General features: G+C 63.5%; 2 protein-coding genes across 2 annotated transcripts; one reads left to right on the forward strand and one right to left on the reverse strand.

Annotated features, from left to right (window-relative positions):
- Positions 1–3: 3 nt before the first annotated feature.
- PRSS57 (serine protease 57) lies at positions 4–3,548 on the forward strand. The gene is made up of 7 exons (XM_051639994.1): positions 4–343; positions 978–1,193; positions 1,448–1,601; positions 1,788–1,932; positions 2,323–2,583; positions 2,663–2,856; positions 3,533–3,548. Exons 1-7 carry the CDS (start codon positions 4–6, stop codon positions 3,546–3,548), a joined length of 1,326 nt encoding a protein of 441 aa, XP_051495954.1.
- Positions 3,549–5,404: 1,856 nt separating this feature from the next.
- On the reverse strand, positions 5,405–13,394 carry FSTL3 (follistatin like 3). The gene is made up of 5 exons (XM_051639919.1): positions 13,272–13,394; positions 11,067–11,252; positions 8,144–8,359; positions 6,846–7,073; positions 5,405–6,743 (listed from the first exon to the last, which is right to left on the reverse strand). The coding sequence occupies exons 1-5, from the start codon at positions 13,327–13,329 to the stop codon at positions 6,691–6,693; spliced, it is 741 nt and encodes a 246-aa protein (XP_051495879.1). The 5' UTR covers positions 13,330–13,394; the 3' UTR covers positions 5,405–6,690.
- Between the last annotated feature and the right edge of the window lie 7,593 nt (positions 13,395–20,987).

Here is a 20,987-nt window from a genome sequence, read left to right on the forward strand (position 1 = left end):
GGGATGCGCAGAGACGTGGGGCCGTGCCGGTGCCGCCGCCTCCCGCACAGCTCCGTCTGCCGGGCGCGGCCCGCCACTGCCGCCGCCCCTCACCCTGCCTCGGGGCGCGGCCCCCCTCGCCCGCCCCTGCCGCTGCCCCTCACCCGGCCTCGGGGCGCGGAGGGGCTGCGAGGCGGCCCCGAAGCAGGTCCCGGCTGCGGGTCCCGGAACGGGCAGGCTGGAGGGGCCTTGGGCAGGACGGGCTCCCCCAAACACTCCTGGAGGGTCCCCGCCCCGGCCAAAGGCCACTCACCCTGCCAGGACCTCCACGTCCCCCCGGCACGCAGCCCTGATGGTGCAAAGGGTAGGAGGGGGAATGGAGGAAGCGGGGAGCCCCAGCTGTGCATCCCCCCGCGCTGCGCCCCCATTTCCCAACGCAGCGGTCGCGTTGGGCAAACGCTGGCAAACGGACACAGGAAGCCCCGAGCCGGCAGGAGCCGTTGGGTAACCTGCCTGCTGCCGGAGCAAGAACTGCACACTGAGCCCAGAGTGAGCCTGGCTCTGCAGAGATGCGCACCCGACAGTGGGACCCAGGCCCCCCAACCCTGTACACCCCAGCACAACCCGGTACACCCCAGGGGACTGCATACAAGGGGGAGCAATCTGACCTTTGCCTGCGGCACCATCCCCCAGCCAGGAGGTCTCTGGAGGTGCCGAGAGATAATGCAGGTCCCAGCACAGCACAGTCCCAGCCCCAGGGATATTGTCACGTCCCAGGAGGTGTCCTGGGATGTGGTGGGGCCCTGCTGCTCCCCCGTCTCTGCCAGGAGGAGAAGGGTTTTGTCGTGCACAGGAGGAGCCGGGGCTGGGTTGGGAACTGCTCAGGTTTCTCCCTTCCTTCCTGCACCTGCTCCCCTCCCAGTGAGCAGTCACACCAGTCCAGGGGAAGCCACAATGCTGTATGTCCCCCTGGCACTGCCTGTGCCCCCCACCCACAGGAATTGCACAAGACAGCAACCCCCAGAGAGGAGGAAGCAGGAGGGTGATACCCCCGCAGGGCCTCAGCACCCCCCTCCCGAGCTATTTAAGCACCCCAAGCTCGAGCAGTCCCAGGGGAGGTGGCAGTGGCCTGCTCTGCACCAGCATGGTCACAGCTGGGCTGTTCATCCTGAGCCTCGGAGGCTCCATCCTGCTCCCAGCACTGGCCCCATCAGGTAACGGGAGAGCTGGGGCTGGTCCCACAGCTGGGGTGGGAGAGGGAGATCCCGGGCTGCAGCACCGTGGGGCAAGAGGGGCTTTGCCCTGCCACACTGCACCCCCCTCAGCTAGAGCCAATGCTTGACCGCTCCCCAGCACCTGCAGGTGCTGCTGGGGTGTTTGAGACAGGCACCCAGGAGCAGTACTGGCACCGGCAAGGGTCATGCCTGGGTTCTGTGGCAGCTGGTGACCACCTGCACCCGCCCACCAGGAGTCCAGGGCAGCCGGATCATTGGGGGGAAGGCAGCAGCACCCCACTCCCGGCCCTTCATCGCCTCCATCCAGATAGATGGGCAGCATGTCTGTGGAGGCTTCCTGGTGTGGCCCAAGTGGGTGATGACAGCAGCCCACTGCCTCATTCCCAGGTGAGCCAGGTTCTCACAGGGGGCACGTGCCCCCCCACCTGGGACCACTTCAAAGAGATACCCCCATCGCAGGGGTTAAATAATCCTGGATTAACCCCTTCCCACCCACGATCCCCCTGAGCCCTCCTTGCCAGCCCCCTACCCCATCTCCCCCGGCAGCACCTGCTCAGGACCCCTCTCCCGCAGGCGCAGCCCCTCTCTGCGGGTGGTGCTGGGCGCCCACCGGTTGGAGGAGCCCGAGAGGTCCCAGCAGGTCTTCAGCGTTGCCGAGTCCATTGCCCACCCGCACTATAGCCCCAAGTCGGTGGACAACGACATCCGCCTGCTCAGGGTGAGGCCACCGCCGTCTCACTCGGCCGGGAGGCGGGGTGCCCCACAGGAGGGCGGTAGGGTGCTGGAGGGCGGTGGGGTGCCCCACGCCGGCCGAGCTGTCACTAGGTGTCAGTGCTTCTCCGGAGAAGCGGGACCGGCTGTGGGGCGTGATGGAGGCGGCCGAGGACACACCAACCCCGGCTGGCCAGTCCCCAGAGCGGACTGGGACCAGTGCCGAGGGGTGGCAGGGGGTCCCAGCCTCTGAAGAGCAGAGCTCTGGGGGTCAGTGCAAGTGCGGAGCTGGGGAGGGAAGCGACGGGGTGCAGGGGATCAGGGTCCCAGGCAAGAGCAGCTCATTGGGGTGCTGAGCCTCACAGCAGAGCCCCCCGCACCCCGGCTCCCCACCCAGCTCAACAGGTCAGCCACCCTGAACAAGTTCGTGAAGCGGATCCGCTTGCCCCTCCCATACGTCGACCTGAAGCCAGGCACCGTCTGCCACGTGGTGGGCTGGGGGGACACCTCCAACTACGGCGACCGGCCCACCGAGCTGATGGAAACCGGCACCACCATCATGAAGAGGAGCCTCTGCCGGACGCTGTGGCGGGGCAAGGTCTCGCGCAACATGCTGTGCGGGGCCAGCCCCAACGCCACGCTGCAGGGCGTCTGCGCTGTGAGTGCGCGCCCCGGCCCCCGCCCCCAACCACCCCTAGGAGACCCGCTGCTCTCCCTCCCACCCCTTTGCTTTGCAGGGTGACTCCGGGGGACCTCTTATCTTCAAGGGAAAGGTTTATGGCATTGTCTCATTCTCCGGAGAGAGATGTGGGGACCGCCGGTATCCCGACATCTACACCAAGATCTCCAACTACATCAGCTGGGTCCATCGCACTGTGCAAGGGCAGCGCCAGCAGAAGGGGTGGCCGAAGCCCTCACCAGGGCTGGGAAGGTGTCCCGGGGGCAGACAGGCTTGGGGAGAGGGGCTGATGTATCTTAGCAGCTCCCAGGAGGGGAGGAGAGGGCCAGGTCTCCCAGGTCCTCCCAGCTCCAGTGGGTTTGGGAGCTGATGCTCAGGGCTTCTCAGCCCAGGGCAGGACTTTGTAGACTGGGAGGGGGGGGGGGGGGGGCGGTAGACAGCTGCGCCCAGTCCCCAGCACCTCACTCAACCTCTTGCAGCAACAACATTTGCCTTCCTCAATAAAATGTTGATTCCAGACCTTCTTCCCATTGACCTTCCCTTTGTCCACCCTGCTTCCAACTTAAAAGGGGACCACAGCTCTTGACTCTGGGGCAGGCAGGAGCTCCAGGGACCCTCATCCCCCACCAGCCCCTGCTCATCCTGATCCTGACCCAAGGACGTGACAAAGAAATCAAAATGAAGCCCAAAACCCACCTACACTGGAAGCCAGGTGATCCTGGACTCGTTTTAGCTTCCTTTAACCTTCTGGTGACCAGCTGAGGCTGGGGAAGGCTTGATTGGGTCCAATCCTTAATTAAGCCTGTACTGTCCAGGTGGCTGCTGCTCACCTCCATGGGGCTGGTTTGTCCCAGCTTTTGCTTCTCCTGTCCTTTCTCTGCCCCACTGCAACCCCCTCTGTGGCTGTCCTGCTGTGCTTTGGTCCCAGCCAGACCCCCATCTGAGTGGATGGAGCCAGGGGTGCAAGAGGGGTGCGGGGTGTGCCAGCCCCAACTCAGGCCAGGCCCTGCCCTGGAGGAGCTGTGATCTGCATCCCGGTGCTGCCACCCAGGAGCATCCCCAGCAGCGTTGGAGCTGCCTTCCCGCTGGGGTGGGGCTCCCCATCCCATCCCGTCTCATCCCATCCTGCCTTGTCTTGTCCCGTTCCATTCCACACTGCACCCTCCCCCCTGCGCTGTAGGACCCCCCAGACAGGGACACCCCAGATACTTCCTGGGGGCAGGGGGGCTCCCAGCTGCCCCTAGAGGCCTCACCTGCCGCCCCACACGGGCCGGGGTTACATGTGCTGAGCTGCTGCTGGGTCTCAGCTGAGACAGGCACACGGCCCAGACGTCCCCGCTCCCGGTTGTTTGTTTTTTCTCCAAACTGCCGCACGCCGCGGGGGCAGCCGCCCCCCCGCCCGGGGGTCCCACAGGAGCCTGCGGCCCATCCGGCACGGGCCATGTCGCTGCCCCCGGGGCAGGGTGCAGAGGGGTCCCCAGAAGTCAGCCTCACCTCTGAGGTCCCCGTGCTGGGGGATCCGGGGACTTCGGCTGCCCCACCCGCTCCAGTTGCCATCCCGGCTGTGCTCTGCGGGGCTTTGCACGGGGTCAGGGGGACACAGCCCGGGCATGGGTGGCTTTGGGGACACTGGGGGACGTACAGCAGAGGCCAGACCACTGCCAGCCTCCAAGGAAGCACCAAACCCCGTGGGCTCCTGGCAGGGTGGGACCCCCCAGGGATGCCAGGGCAGGGCTGCCAGCCCCGGGGCTCCTGCGCGCTGCCGGGAAGCCTGGGGAGCCGGCGCCTGTCCCGGCGTGTCCCAGACCACCCAAAATCCGGCGGGGAGGAGGCGCCTGACTCAGGGCCGTGCCTTGGAAGCCGAAATCTCCCGCTCACCGCCGGGGCTGACGTCGCTGCCGCAGGCGGTGCCCGCGGCTCGGCGCGGGGCAGAACGTCGGGCGCTCCGGGGGCAAACCCCCCCGGCCGGGGCAGGCGGAGGGTGGTGAGAGGCCTGGAGGGGGGACGGAGCTGCGGGGGGCTGCGGGAGAGCCCCAGCTGAGATGCCGGTGCCTGCCAGCGGTGCCCGGCCGGGCTCGGGGGCGTCCGGGGTCAACCCAGGCTGCAGCGCGGGCCGGATCCTGCGCGGTGCTCAGCGCCCTCGGAGCGCGCTGAGGGCTGGCAGGAAGGCAGGTCTCCTTCCCCCTCACTGCTTCTTGGTGCCTCAGTTTCCCCCGTGTAAACCCTCCCAGGGCCGGGGGGGCGGATGGTCTCGGGGCCCCGGGAGCCCCCCGCTGCTGCTGGGGCCGTGCCGGAGCCCACCCCCGCGGCAGGCCCTGAGCCGGGCTGGGGCTGGGGAGGGCTCGGCGGGGCCTGGGGGCTGCCCCGTGCTGGCCCCCGGCACAGGGGACACGGCCGAGAGGGAACCGGAGGCGGGTCCTGCTGAGCCCCGCGCCGCAGGCGCCCACCCGGGGAGCGTCGCACATCGGGACCCAATTAAGGGCAGGAATTGTTTTGTGAAATACCAAACCCCCACGGCACGGCTCGATATTGGGAACAGATTCATCCGTGTCGTTGGTTGCTCTTCCCCGCTCCCCTCGTTCCTCCCGCTGCACAGAGCAGCCTGAGCAGGGCTGGAAAAGCCCCAACGCGGGGCCGAGCCGGCGGAGGGTCCCGCAGCCCAGGCGCCCCCCCGACCCCCCGCCCACACCTGCCTGGACGCCCTGAGCCGAGCAGTGATGCTGCAGGAACCAGCAGCCCCCGGGGACACAGCCGCCTCCAGCAGCCCCAGAACCTGTGGAACAAAACCAGACCCGCAGCATTGTTTATTTTTTTTTTTTAATTATAATCCAAATTGTAACACAGCCGTAAAATGCCCCTAACAATACGGAATAGGAAATGTGTATGTTCCCATAGCGTCTGCCTCAGGAATCAGAATGCAATCATACAAAAATAGAAAATAGGGTAATTTTATACATATATTATATATATGATATTTATATAAAGGCAATAGCTTCTTGGTGTCAGAGATGTGATGGTATTTACAGAAGTGACAACACACAAAATGAGAGAAGTAAAAATAAATACAGACGGTGTCAACAGAGTCGGGGGGTGGGAGGTGGAGGCCAGGGCTGTGTGGCTGAGGGGCAGCCAGGTTGGGGGTCCCTGGAAGGGCAGCAGGGCTGTCACCCTCCTCCTGATCCCCTCTCCCAAGCCATGCTCCCCACTGCCTCCTCGGGGCACTGCACGGTGGCTGCGTCCAGCACCAGCCCTGGAAATGCCTCAGGGGCTCTGGACTCCCTTTGCCCCCAGCTGCTTTAAAGGACTTTTGGCAGGGGGGGATGCAGAGGGCTCTGGGAGATGGGCATTGGGCTCGGCAGTCCTGGGAGGATGGTCAAGCCCCTCAGCAGGGCGTGCCAAGGCCCGTGGTAGGCAGTACTGTCCCGCCACCACCGCACCTCCAGGTGCCAACGGCGCCTCCGAGGGTGGGTGGGAGCCTGGTCTGAATGGGCCCAGGAAAACCTAAACTGAAATCCATTTTAACATACACATGCTAAAACTTCAGGAGAAAATAACATACATATATATATGCATATATATAGATAAAAAAATATATATCTCTCTGTCTCCAATCCGATGCAGCGCCGTGTTGCCTTTCCTGCTGCTGGCAGCTGGGGCTGAGCCCCTCTGGGGAAGGCAAATGCACCGATTCCCTCCAGACCTCGGGGTCCTGGCCAGAAACGTCAGCAGAGTACTGAGAATTCAATCCAAAAATAAATAGGCCCAGGGCTGCCGGCCAAGGACACGTGGGGGGGCCCAAGGCGCAGCAGCATGGACACCCCCTCAGCACCGGCTGCGTGAGCACCAGTCGAGAGCTCTGCCGGGCACCGGAGCATCCCAGGGCGCTTGGCATCACCACGGCCAGGCTGGGATCGCCTTCCCCTGCTCCCCAGCCAGCAGGGCCCAGAGCTGGGCCTCCTGCAGCTGCGTAACATAGACGGGTATAAATAAGGATCTTTTTATCTTAATAAATACCAGGTATATGGTTTGTACAATATACACATAATGCCCCTGTCTCCTGGGTCCGGCCTTGTGCCGAGGGAGGATTCACACATAGTTCTCTTCTGCATTGTCCGTCTCCGAGGACAACCTGGTTGCAGCTGGAATTGGAGCAGGAGAGGGGAAAAAGTGGTGAGGGGGGTGCGAGGGTTGGCAGGGTGCTGGAGGTCCCAGCCCACACCCTCCCGGGCTGCCCCACTCACCTGAGCAGCTCCCGTAGTGGCGCACGCCGATGGAGCGGCCGCGGTGGCAGGTGGCCCGCCGGAGGTGGCACGCCGAGGGGTAGGTGACATTGTTGTTGCCACAGAGCGCACGGTCCAGGCTGGTGGGCTCAGGGCAGGGGGCTGTCCGGCACATCACGCAGTGGGCACTGCCCGTCTGGTCCACCACGCAGGTGTGTGTGCCGGGGCACACCACACTGGAGCAGGACTCTGCAGGGAACAACAGGCAGCCACGCATGAGCACCCCCAGGCCAGGGTAACCCCAGGATGCTGGCATCATCCCACGGGTCCTGGCTGTGGCCCCTCACAGGTGCCTTGATGAGAGGAGCAGCAGCTGCTCCAGCCAGGCTGGCAGCCACCGCAGTGAGAGGGGAAGGACAGAATCACCCCAAAGCCAGCCCAGCAATGCCGGGGCGGGGGGAGTTGAGATCCTGCACGGACAGAATTGAGCCCTGTGTGGAGCCCTGCCAGGCTAGTGCAGAGTGAGGGACTCGTGCACCCCCATCCTGCAGCAAAGCCTCGGGGTCTGTGCAGCCTGCGCCCTGGCACAGCCCCCAGCACAGCCCCTGACTGCTGCGGGGGCACGGCCGGAACTGCTGCCTTCCCCGGACACCATAAACACTTTGCAACACCACCCCTCTGCCTCCCTCTCCTCCCCTCTGTCCCTCCGCATTGGAAGGAGATCTGGCATCCACAACTCCCAGATCGCAGCTCCCATCTCCTGCCCCACGTTCCCCTGTGCAGTCCAGAGCCTGACAGGCAAAGCCTTTCAGAGAGGAGGGCTGGCAAAAATAATCATAATAATTCTGACAGTTCTTGGCACGGCAAGGAGGATTGCTGCTCTCTTAACAAAACAACAAAAAAAGGGGCTTGGTGTTTGTAAGTGACATTTTATGGACTGTTATTCCCCAGCCTGTGGCTCCACTGCTGTGTCCTGCCAGGGTGACCAGGCCAGGCCATGGGTGGCTGGTGGCTGCAGCAGGCAGTGGCAGCTCAGAGGGCAGTGCCAAGGGCTGTGACACCCCACGGGCTGTGGAGCAACATCCCATTATCAGGCACAAAACCACAGGCAAAGCCCTGCCCGGGACAGACCTTCCCTCCAGGATATATCCTTCCTCTGCACATCAGAGTGGCTCGTACTGCACCAGGAGAGCCAGATGGGCTGATGCCTTGTGCTGCCATTCGGACCAGTCCAACATGGAGCTGGGAGTACAGAAGCCACAGGGGATGGGACATAGATGGGAGGGACACACACGGGACAGGGACACGACTGGACCTACTTTTGCATTTTCCTTGGTACATGACTTCAAGGTCGGGGTGGTCTCTGCACTTGGCTGTCAGCAGGTCACATTCATCGCGGTAGGTGAAGCCGTCGGAGCCGCAGACCTGCAGCTTGCGGGGCAGGCTGGAGCAGTCTGGGGCACAGGCACACTGGGGACGCCCATGCTTCATCTTGCAGACCTTGTCGGGGCCGCAGACCACCCCCTCGCAGCTCTCTGGGAACAGAAGGGACCAGCATGTGAGGACGCCAGGGAAGGACTCGTCCTGCCCCGCCCGGCTGGCACACACTGGGATGGGGCCAGGATCAGCCCTCAGGGTCCTGAATCCCTCCGGGGTCACAACCCGTGTGCTGAGGCCGAGCTGCCCTGAGCAGCATCTGGATCTGCTCAGCTCGGCCAAGGAGCAGGTCGTTGGCTCGAGCTCCGCACGATCATCCAGCACTCGCCGCAGCCAGAGCACTCAGCACCAGCTAACACATTTCCATGTATTTATTTTTTGGAAGGAAACACTTCTTTTTCTTATGCAATGGAAAATCTATCTTCACAAGGCCCCAGCTCCTCCAGAAGGAACTGGGCTCCGCAAGTTGTCTGGGCAATCACGACCGCCGCTCCCACCAGACAATACCCAGCCCTGTTTCGCTCTGCGCCTCCGTGACTTGAACCAGCGCAGGACGCGGTGGCAGCGCAGATCCCCAGACAGGCGGACGCTTTGTCCCCCGGGTCACCTCCCGGCCAGCACGGGGGTGGGGGGCAGAGGGTCCCACACCCGCCCTGGAAGGACAGAGAGGGGCCACCAGCCCCAAGAAGGGAGAGGCAGAGGGGTCAGCGCCCAGACCAGGGAGGGGTGGGGGCTCCAGCTGGAAGCCCCCTGAAACATGTGCACAGCTCCTGCCCCAAAGGGACCCTTTGCCCCTTCACCCCTGGGCCATGCTAGGTGGGGGGAGTGGAACTCATCAGTGCCCGCAGGAAGCTGGAAGGACCCAGACACTTCCAAAGATGGGGATTCACCCCCGAGCAGGAGGGATTCCCGCAGACAGGGTGTGTGCTGGGAGCTGTTGTGTTACAGAGGGGGATTTCCCTGTGGGAGAGGGGTCACTCTGGGAGACAGTGGGGGGGGGGGGGAGGAGGAAGGGGAAATTCCCTGTCTGCTTGGCCCAGCTCTCCTCAGGGGAAATTCCCTGGTGGGAGACAGACAGTTTCCCACTTTGCTCCCTGATTTCCATAGCTGGGGCCTGTCCAAGGAAGGGGAGGGTGATAAGCTGAGTGCCAGCAGCATACTTGTGCAAAGCCATAGGGATGAGACCCCAGGACAGAGGGACATGGCCACTGGGAGCCTCACGAGACCCTCACCACCCTCTGCTTGTGGACGCTGCCACCAGCACAGCCCAGTTCATCCATCCGAATGGTCTCAATGAGGGAGGAAAGAGGTTGGACCATCCGCCCATGACCCTGACCCTGCAGCCCGGCTCTCCCCCAGCACTGGGTCCCTGGTGGGGACACCGTGTCCCCAGCAGCTGGAGCAAGGAATTTAAATTCCCCACTGGAGACCCGCTCCAGAGCCCCCAGGGCTGGGCCAGCAGTGTCCCACGGGGCTCGGCTGCCCCGGCTGCTGGCGTGGGGCTGGTGGCCACAACCACTTTATCCTGGAGTAACCTCTGCCGGCCCCGCCAGCCTGGGGAGCGGGAGCACAGCTCCTCTCGTTCGCCCTTTTCCAAGGCCTCCAGCTTGCTGGAGCCCAGTGGGGAGCAGCACCAGCTCCATCTGGATGGGACAGGCAGGGGCTTTCTGAAGGGTGGGGAGTTGCACTGTACGTGCTGGCTGGGCTCTCCAGTGGTTTAAGCACAGGTCCTGCTCCCAGGTCCTCATGATCTGCAGCCTCCGCCATGGTGTGTGGCCGTGGGCCGTCCCGTGTCCCCCTGCCTCCCGGGATGTGGGCTGCCTGTCCTCACTACCCTGCCCTGGGCACAGAGCAGCTGCGATCCTCACCCAGCCCCAGAGAAGGTCCTGGTGGTCCCAGCACCCAGTGAGCAGGGCCAGCCTGCCTGGCCATGGTGGGAGACGGGGCAAAAGCCAGAGCCAGGCTCTCACTCAGCCTTTGGCCAATCCAGGGTGCAACCCACGGCTGTGCCAGGACGGGGCTGGTGGCAGTGCAAGGGGTGCAGAGAGGCTGGAAGAATGGTTTTGTTAAGAGCCTTTTTTTCCCCCTTTAAGCAAATAATAACATGACCTTCCAAAGACCTGCTCCTGCCTACTGCGGTCAGCAGGTCCTCCAGCATGTTCTCACACAGCCACGCAGTGCAACTGGGGGATCCGCGGCTCCGGCACACGCCAAAACATCTGGCGGGGCTGGAACTCACAGCTGGAGAGTTTCCACTTCTGGAACTGCCCGTTATATAAAGGCATTTCTCACACATGCTGGGAGGAGGCAGGGGGAGCAGAGGGGAAGAAATGGATCTTTTTTTCCTTAAAAAAAAAAAAGTAAGAAGTTTCCCTCTGAGCAGACCTGGCGAGGGCAGGGGAGGGAGGCCCAGCCCCAGCAGATTTCACCCGGGAACAGGGAGCCCCAGCTTGGCTCCTCACACTCAGGCTGCCCAGCCAAGACCCAACTCACGCATCCCGCTCCACAGAGTGGGATCCAAAACACTCACAGAATGGGAGCTGCCAGGAGGTGGAGGCTGCCCCAGGAGCCCTAACCCCACAGCAGCATCCCTGCTGGAGCTGCAGCAGCTGGAGCACACAGTCAGTGGTCCCACTTGCCTGGGAAAGGGCAGTCCACCCCCATCTTCGCCCAGAGCTGTGAGCTCTGAGCAGTCCCCCAGGGATCTAAGCATCCCACCCAGGGCTCTGAGCCCTCTTTCTAGGGCTCCGAGCATCTCCCAGAGCAGAGCTCACCCCTGCTGCAGCCTGCTCAACCCACGCTCACCTTTGCAGGGGTGGCAGGTCACCAGCCCCAGGAAGCCCAGCAGGCTGATCTTGTTGCCTGGGTAGGAGTAATTAGACCAGGCCACGTCCACATTGCCGTTGGCACAGCATTCCTCCCACGTCACGCTTGTCTTCAGGATCATGGTGCACTTGGCCTCTTTCCCCTGCTGCAGCCAGCAAATCCCACCTGTGGAGAAAGCAAAGGCTGAGGGGGTCCCTGCTGTGCCAGGTGCCCAAGCAAGGGGCAGTGAAACTCCAGCTGTAGGGCAGAGGTGTGGGGACTGCACTGGTGCCTGGGAAGGGGCAACACGCAATGAGCTGGGTAACTGGCAGAGACTCCATGGTGGCTCCCTGTTCCCCTGTAGCACAAGGGCAGTCCCAGAGCAGGTGCCCCTGGGGGCCCCAGCACTGCTGGCCCAGCACCCTGGTGATCCCACAGCCTGACTCCTTGGCCAGCAGGCTCCAAACCCAGCATGGGGACACAACAGTTATCCCAGCATTTGCAACTGATGCCCTGGGTGGGAGATGCCCAGTAGTGAGCCAGGACGTGGTCTTGCACCTTACTCCCTGCCCTGCCTGCATTGCTGCCTGCTCCTGCCTGACCCCACAGAAGTGAGGCTCCAGCCACCCCCCGACGGGGACACCCAAAGTGGGGCTGATCCCACTGCTACAGCGGCTGGATCACCGGCATAGGGGACAGAGACCAAACACCCACAGCCTTTGTCCTAAGCCACCAGCTGGGAACAGGGCATTGACCCAGCCCGTGGGATGGGGACAGCTCAGCGTCAAAAGCCCGTTTGTTCCTTAACCCCACCAGCGAATCAGTTCTTTTTTTTTTTTTTTTTTTGGTGAGTGATCCCTTTGCAATTTCCGCCTCTGCAAACCAGCCTCTTCTGACGCTTATTTGGGTTTACGCTCTCGTGTAGCTGCGTTTGAGGTTTGCTAAACAGCAAAAGATGTGAGGGAGGGATGGGGGAAGGGACATATCCTGCCGGTGCTGGGCTGGAGTCACTCTCCTCTGGAGTAGGGTTTCACCCTGCTCCAAAGCAGAACCAGCACCCACCTCGGACCCCAGGTGTGTCCTCATCCCCCCCCTTCCCACACACCCAATTTTGGTTCAGCCAAGAGCATGTGGGGCTCCTGGGCTGGCTGTGACCAGCAAAGATCCACAGGGTGGCCCTGAACAGAGCAACACCCTGGGCTGCAGGAACCAGCACCTGGGAACCTCTGGAAGCACCAGCTGGGCTGACACACCTCTGCCATCACGGGGGGCCCCAGGCTCTGGCCAGGGGGATGCAGCGTGTCCCTGCCCAAGGTCTTCCAGCACTTGCACTGGACCCTGCAAAGCAGCAAGTGGAAATCCCACAGGATGAGGGGATGCAATCTCAGGGGCTGCAGCAGCATGAGGGGCATCCAGACCTGCTGCTGTCCCAGAAGAGTAGCTCCTGCCCATGCTGGCAGGGAGCGATGGACAGGACCATGTGAGGGAGAAGACAGAAACTCAAGAGCTGGCGCCGGCAGCAGCAGCCACGGCTGGGACAGGCTGATGCAGCCCCGGGCAGGGGTGATTCCCTGTGAGGAGACGACTCCCAAGGGGCCCGGACACCTCCCAAGCACCCAGGAGAGCTGCGAGCAGCCTCAGCCGAACCGGGAGGGATTGGAGCTGCAAAGCCCACATGCGGATCATGAACCAGCCGATGTTCCCAGCCCTTCCCACCCCGCTCCCAAAGCCCCGGAGTGCAGCTCTCCTGCCTCCCAGCCCGGGGAGAGGGACATCCCCAGCAGCCGTCCTGAGACCGGATGCGGGGATCGCGGTGTGGGGGTCCGGGAGGTGGCAGCGGGGCCCTGCGGAAACCCGGGCACTCGCTCCCACTGCTCCAGGACTGAGCCCGACAGAGGCGGCTGCCTGTGGGGAGGGACAGGAGGGGGGAATCGGGGCCACCCGAGCGGCACGGCGGGGCACCAGGTACCCGCTCGCTAAAGCGGGTTTCTGCCGCCGGGAGCTGAGCCCCGCAGCCCGCACCCGCCCGGGCGGCTGCTGGAAGCCGGGGGGGGGGGGTCAGCGACGCCCGGGGGAACACAGCCCGGTGACGCCGCCGGGACCCCGTGCCGGGCCGCCCCTGCCCCAAGCACCTGCCGGCGGGGCCGGGACAGGGCGCGGCGGGAGCGGCGGCCCCGGTGCCCTCCCGGCCCCCCCGGCTCTTACCGTGCGCGGCGGCGGGGCTGCAGAGGGCGAGCAGGCAGAGCGCCAGCCGCAGCAGCATGGCCGGGCCGGGCCGGGCCGGGCGGCGGGACGGGACAGGCCGGGACGGGGCCGGGACGCTCCGGCGACCTGTTGCCTGTGAGGCGGCGGCGGGGCCGGCGGCGTTATAAAGCGGCTGGGCGGTGAATCACCGGGCGGGGCGGCGGCGGGGGGGGCCGCGGCGGGGCGGGGGCCGCGGCGGGGGGAAGGTGGGGGGCGAGGGGGGAAGCGGGGAGCGAGGGGATGGGGCGGAGCGGGGGGGTAAGGCTGGGAATTGGGGTGCGAGGCGGGTGTCAGCGGGGTCTGCTCGACCCTGCCTGCGGGTGCCGGGTGGGCGGGGGTGGGGGTGAGGGGTGGGGACGTGTCCGTGTGTCCCCCGAACCGGGCCGGGGCCGGCACTCCCCGCTGGGCCGGAGATGGGGAGAGGAAGGTTTAGGGGTGTCCCCCGTGCTCGGGGTGCAGCAGAACCCAGCAGCGGAGCAAGGACCGGAGCAGAGAGCACAAGGATGTGTCCCCGAGGCGAGGGGACCGCTTCCCAGCGCAGCCCCCAGGCTGACCCCGACCCTCTCTCTCCCACACCCACCCACCCTCGTCTGAATCCTCCGTTTGCCCGTCCCGCCCTCCTCCTCCTCAAAGCAGGCGAGCGGTGAGGTCTGTGTCATGCAGCTCCTTTCATCTCTGCTCCCCCAACACCAGCGCAGCCCAGCATCGCCCACCCAGAGCCCGGGAAACTGAGGCACCACCGGGTTCCACGGCCTCGCAGCTGGCCGAGCTCTGCGAGATGAGGAGGGAAAGGAGAAGAACTGGAGGGGTCATACCCCCGCCATGGCACAACCTGACAGCGTTCTCCCGACACGTCCCCATCGCTGCTAAAGCTGCTCCCTCCCGGCTCCAAACCTGTGCCGCACCCCACGCAGCCCTGCCTGGGCTGGGGAACTGTGGCTGTGCCAGCGCTGCCCGGCGCCGGGGAGATCCCGGCAGGACGGGGCGGGCAGGGAGGCTGCAGGGAGCCCAGGGCCCCACATGGCCTGGCCTTGCTCCCTGCTCGGTGCCACCACACAGAGATTGCCCACCTGCCTGCAAGGGGAGTTGGGGTGCAGGCAGGATCCCCGCCCATCACCTCGCTCCCTGGGCAGGGCACTGGGGACACAGGGCTCGCTGCCTGTCCCCGCTCCTCCTGCTGCAGCCCAGGGCCCTGTTCCAGCCCCGGGAACGTCCATCTCCCAGCCATGCAGCTGAGGAACGTTTCACCCTTTGCACTGGCCTCAGCTGAGGTCATGTTTTCATCAGAGCTGAGAGGGGCCCTGGCCGGAGCACCTCGGGGACCTTGCACCACCCCTCCAGCCTCCGCGCTCCGAGCTGGTGCCAGCACAGCCAGAGCAGCTCAGTCTGGTGCTGGATGAAGCTGGATGCAGCTTTGGGCCAGTGAGACAGGGAGCAGCCAGGTCCCAGGACCAGAGAAGCAGGTGCAGTGACAGCAGCCAGTGGGTTGTGTCCACTAGCACATCCCCATCCCTCCCTAAGGATGGGTCCCAGAGAAGGGCGGTGGGCTGGCCCTACACCCAGGCCGACCTTCCTCTGCTTCAGCCCATACAGCCCTGGGCACCCCCCAGGGAAGGGATGGGAGTGGGGTGGGCTGGGTGTACCCCAGGTGACAGTGATAAACTGCAGGGACAGCAAAGGTTCTGCTGTCCTGGGGAGGAGGGACAGAGCTGGCAGCCCCGAGGCTGGCAGTGCTGCTCCCGGCCCCATCCCTGTCCCTGTCCCCATTCCTGGCTGGTGTGACCCCTGGCTCACTCTGCTGGCCTTGCAGCAATTGCCCATGTAAGGACAGAGGGCTGGGGAGCCAAATCCATGATCTGGACGTCAAGGAGCAAACGATGGTGATGCACTCGCTCACATGCTCCGAGATGCAAGAGGAGCTTGCAGAGGCCAGGAAGGGATTTTCCCTGGCTGCGAGCAGCATTGCACAACCAGCCAGCTCTGGCAGGGAAGGGGTCAGACCTTGCTCCCAAGCAGCATCTGGAAAGGAGCAGCTGGGCTCCTGCTCTGCCTGACGTGGGGCAGGAGGGGCCTGGAAGCCAGCAGGGAAGCAGGTCCGGCTCCTTCCATGAGCCAGCATAACTTGGGCTGCCTGGAGAAGGCTGGCTGGTACTGAGGGCCCACAGCCTCATCAAGGCCATGCTGCTTCCAGCAAAACAGTGCTGGGGGCTCCACTCAGCCCCTGTCCTGGCCTCAGTTCTGGCAGCCCTGGGAAGCTCTGTCCTGCCGTGGTCTGGGAAGTGACTTGCCCACGGTGACGCCTCAGGCGAGGGCCAAGGCTGGTTCTCCAGCAAAGCTGGGAGCAAAACTCCACCGACCAGTCTGCGGCACAAGGGGCGATGCTGCGCCCGCTCCCTCTGCTCACACCAACGCCCAGGCTGGGCGGGGGGAGCCGAGTCCAGCTGGGAACTGCGGAGCAGCCAGTCCTGCCCCGGCAGTGGCACCGCACAGAACTGAAGGGGCCCCAGGGGTGGGTAGGGGCTGGGGGCGGCGGGAGGAGCAGGGACAAAGGGGCCCTTTGCGGCCGCAGTGAAAGGCAGCCTCACATCTGACCTTTCGTCTGGGTGCCGGCATTGTGCCGGGCGGGCGGCGGTCGCTGCGGCTTGGGCTGCGGCGAGATTGGAGCAGAGCTTCAGGAACCAACCATCCTCCCCCCAACCCGGGCTGCTTCACTCTCCTCTGAACTGCTGGGCTCCCTCAAGGAGGGAATCGCGCCTCTCTCATCAGTTCAGGCTAATTAAACCCTGCTAAACCAATTAGAGCTGCAATTTGCAACAAGACATTCAATTGAGCAGTGTTTCTCGCAGAGCCCAGGGTCAGGGCATGGGCAGAGGTTTCCTGCTGACGGATCTGTCGGCAGGCGCTGGGCAGGTCCCTGGATGGCTTTGGCTGCCCTTTCGCACTTGGAGCAAAGTGATCCCAGCCCCGTTACACTCCCAGTCACAGCTGGACTCCAGAGTTTCTCCCATACGGGCGGAGATGTCAGCCGTGGTCCCGCAGCCTGTGGCGCTGCCCAAGCTCAGCTGTAGGTGCAGGGCCCTGGGACCCCAGAAGCTGCGGGTGATGGGACCCTTGGACACAGCGGGGCCGGGTCCAGACCTGCTGGGTGTCAGCACCGGCACGCGGCAGGAACCCAGCGAGTGGGAACCGGGCAAAGCTCAACCCAAGCCTCAGTCCCCTCCTCCCTGGCAAGGCACCGGCACGAGGCCCGGCCCCGTGCTGTGTCACAGCCCCCAGCACACAGCCCCTCCGTCCTGGGGCTGGATTTTCTCTGCCATGTCCTCGCAGCTCCAGCTCGGTAAATCAGAGAGGTGCTCATGGCTGCATCACCAGTGATGGGGAGAGAGTGGTGGCTCCTCCACGGCTCAGGCAGCCACACTCCACCCCTGAGCTGACACGCAGCTTCGCCCCACACCCCGGGGCAGCAGCGTCACCGCTACATGCCTCAGTTTCCCCATCTGCTGTGGGGAGATAATGCCTCTCTGCTTGATCCTGCACTATCTCACAGGGAGGTTGCAGGGATTAGTTAGCTAATGTTTGCAAGGAGCTTTGAAGATGAAAAGCCGTGAACAAATGCCAAGAAGTGCTGAGCTGGATCCTCCTCACCGAGTAATCGTTTCATGTTCCTGGGACACTTCTGCAGAGAAAGGAGGGCAGGGCGGGAGCTGGCGTGTGGGAGGGCAGGGGGTGGGAGGCTCACCCAGCTTCCCAAGACCTGCCCCTTCAAATCTGATCCCCTGGCCTCTTTTACTCCTCAGCTTCCACCCCAACTGCATCCTGCAGACACCTGGACCCAGGAGCGGGACTTGCAACGCAGCTTCTGGCTGCTCTGCTGGTCCTTCCCTGCTGGCTCTGGCCTCTCATGCAGCATCAACCAGGCAGTTAATTAATGCTTCCAAGCCACCATCAGGAGAGGTTAAACTGAAGACCAAGATGGCTGGAATGAGGGAAAGCAGCAGCCAGCCAGAGCCAGGAGGCAGCTGGGATGTCCTGTCCTGTCCCGTCCCATCCCATTCCACAGGACCCTCCTGCCCAGCCCATGAGAAGGAGCCAGGTCCAACCAAGAGTGTTTCCCCTCTCAGTGAAGGACCCAAAGTCTCTTGTCTCTTGTCTCCAGCCAGCAGTGGGCTCTGGTTTCCATCTCTCCCATCTCTGCACACCCAGATTTATCACTGCCACAATGGGCTCCTTACAAAACCTCCCATTCCAAGCAGGGAACATCTTTGCTGGGAAGATGATACAGGAAAGCCACCTGTGCAGAGACATGCTGAGGGAGCATGGAAGTGCACCTCCATACTCCAGGAAGCCACTGGGGCGGGCCTGGGGACCACACTGTGAGCAAATTGTGTCCTTCATCCCACGGGTCAGAGGAGGAGGATGCTCCAAGCACCTGTGGGGAAGCTCCAGCAGGAATCACCTCTGTGCCCGGCATGTCCTCGGCAGTGCCGGCTGCCCCTGCTCAGCCATGCAATCCATAATTGTCCCCACGGGAGCTGTGGCGGCTGCGGCTCCCTGGGCTCACGTGGCCGGCCCCGCCGCGCCTGACACACGCCTCTGAGTAACTTTCCCGGGCACGTCCTGCAAAATAAGCCGTGAGTCAGCGGCCGGGCCAGCCGTGCGGTTTCCCCAGAGTAAACGCTTCCTCTGCCGTGGTGAGGATGGGCCAAAGCGAGCCTGGAGGGGAGAGCTGAGACCTGGCAGCACCGCCACATGCCATGAAATCGTGCAGGGCTGAGCTGGGCCCAGAGAAGCTGGGAGCTGGTGGAACCTCCAGGGTCAGAATGGCCACTGTGGCTCCTTGGAGAGGGGCAGCAGAGCCACAGCAGGAAGGGACAGGTCTCTCCACAGATCTTGGGTCTGGGAGCAATGTGCTGGTTGTCCAATGCGATAGCCCGGCTGCTGCCACCATCCTCTGCACCTCAGCACCTTTCTGCCCCTTCTGCTTCCCCACACCAGCTGTTCCTGCAGCCAGGCCTCACAGCTCTGGCTCTTACCAGGAGAAAGAAGTTTCTGCTACATCCCTGCCCCACCAGCCTGGGGCATCCCAGCCCCACCAGCCTGGAGCATGCCAGTTCCACCAGCCTGGAGTGTGCCAGTTCCTCCAGTATGGCAGCCCTGCAGGACCCCATTCCCCAGCTCTCAGCAGCCACAAGTTTGGCCAGCGAAGGGCAGAGCTGCTGCAGGGCAGGTTCCCCCCACAGATCATGTCCTCCCCCCAGCTCTCATCAGAGGAGAAGCTTGATTGCTGACATAGCCCAGGCCTGCATTTAGTAGAAACACAAAACATGTTTTTCACATTAAAGTTTCCCTTGAAAAACAATGGTTTAAATCAAGCATAAGAAAAGGGAAATTTTTGGTGGAGCCCGAAAGCGGTCCCCTGGGACTGCGCTTCCCCCGTCCCTCCGCCGCCGTGGGGCCTGGGGGCAGGTGATCTCCCTGCTGGGGCAGGCAGCAAGGACGGCTCGTGCTACAGGATATGGGCACCACTGCCCACTGGAGAAACCCCGGACCCAGGGCAGAGCTGGGTGGGAACTGGCTGGGGACCACACGCCGCCAGCATCCCTCAGACCTCACAGCCCGTGGCTGCTGGCGGGTTATCGGGAGCTGCTGGGTAAGTGCCAGGGCGGGATCCGGACCTGCAGCCCGGAGGTGCGAGGCTCGGGGAGACGAGGTGGGGGATGTAAATCTCCTGATCTGTCTGTGAGCGAATTCAAAGGCAGCCGATTCAAATCCGCCGTGACATGACTGGCTCGGGGCTGGCAGACGATCCCTGCAGTGTTTGTAACAAATCTCGCCGCTTTCCTTTGAGTGGCCTCCAATTTATTAATTAAAATAGGCAATTATATGTAATGTGGGGTGGAGGGGAGTGGGGAGACCAGCTGCACCAGTTATTCTCACTTGGCAGGAACTATCCTGGAAAGCTGCTCTGATTCCAGGAGGTGCTTGTGCTTTCAAGGGCTGGAGGCAGAGCCTGGAATGGGCACATGCCTGGAGCAGCCCCCACACCCCCAGCACAGCTGGGCCCAGAGAGCCAGGCAGGGAGTGGGCTTCAGCAACAGTGACCACTTTATCATAGAGCCCAGGGCCCAGAGGCCAAGACCTTCTAGAAAATGACTTCCCAAGTCACCAGCGAGTTGGCAATGGCACTCAAAATCACTGGGATCTGCTGAAAGTTCTGAATACCCCAGCCCTGCAAGGCAGAAGCGTGGCGTAGGAGGGAATGCAGGTCCTTAAAAATCCATCCATCCATCCATCCATCCATCCATCCATCCATCCATCCATCCATCCTCGTTGGTAAGAAAACACAAGTCAGATCCCAGGTTTTGGCAGAGCACAGTGAGCGTGGTGCTGATGGGAGGATGCAGAGCTGTGGCTGGGGCACCAACTCCAGCATGTCTGGGTTCCCCCGCCCCGTGTCTGCAGAGGGTGGGATTCACCCTCGGTGCTCCCGGCAGGACACGCCAGTGTTCGGCCCCTCGGCCCTGGTACTAGCACGGGGGGTGATGGACACCAGTGCTGCACACTGGCTGGTGCCACGGGGAGCATCTGGCCATACGGTGCTGGCACCAGCCAAGACCCGCGCTCAGGGCACGTGCACACACGCCGGAGCCGGAGCCAGAGCCAGAGCTGGAGCCGGAGCCAGGGCCCACCAGCGGCTGCAGCACTGCAGCCCGCGGCCATCCCCGCCAGCGCCTGGCACGGTGGCACTGTCTGAATTAAGTAACGTCTCGGGACATGAGCTCATTGCCAACACCCACAGCCCGGGCCGTGCGAGGGGCAGCACCGGCTGCCCCGGGACTGGGCCTGGAGCAGCCTCGGCTCCACCCGCACGGCGGTGGGGACGGGCTGGCAGCCACCGCAGCACGGGACACCGTGGCCTCAGCGTCTCTAGCGTGACACCGCCGCTCCCTGCCCAACAACAGCACAGTCCAGAGCAGCTCTGGGGGTTTTCATGTTTCCCACAAGGCTCTGGCTGCTGCTCCGGCCACCTCTGCTCCCGGAGCCACCCCAGGGGGTGGGCTGGTGCACCCTGGGGCTCCCGTGAGCCCCAGGCAGGGACTGCAGAGGGGCCCATGTTCCCCCTGCTGCTGCAGCACAGCCCAGGTGGGATCGTGGCTCCAGAAGAGCCTCCTGCCCCTTCTGTCCCCTCAAACAATGATGGGCCTGGGGTATTTCTTGCTGCCCTCGGCCAAACCCTCGTCTCTCCTGTGTGGCACTGGCTGCTAAGCCCACAGCTGCATGGGGAGCGGGATCTGATGATGAATCGATGCCAACGTGGGAGGTGTCACCCCTTCGTCAGCCCTCTGGGAACAGGGTGCAGTTTGTGGGAAAATCCTCCCAGCCGCGGTCGTCCCGGAGTGACTCAAATTCACTCCTGACCAGACCCAGCTCCCTTGGAGGCAGCAGGGAGCTGAGTCCAGACACCCCATTATTCCCTGGATGACAGAGCAGCAGCAGGGATGGGGCACGTCTGCCCTGGCACCCCCATATCCCCTGTGAACAGGGATGGGAACCTCCAGCCCTGGAGAAGGGCTCTCTCCAGAGCCACATCTCCCAACACAAACTCATCCCAATTATCTGAGGGGCTCATGGGCATTGAGGGGCTCATCCCAGCCGCTGGAGCTGCCGGAACAGCTC

Source organism: Apus apus, chromosome 24, assembly GCF_020740795.1.
Source record: "Apus apus isolate bApuApu2 chromosome 24, bApuApu2.pri.cur, whole genome shotgun sequence".
In the NCBI taxonomy this organism is placed as follows: Eukaryota; Metazoa; Chordata; class Aves; order Apodiformes; family Apodidae; genus Apus; species Apus apus.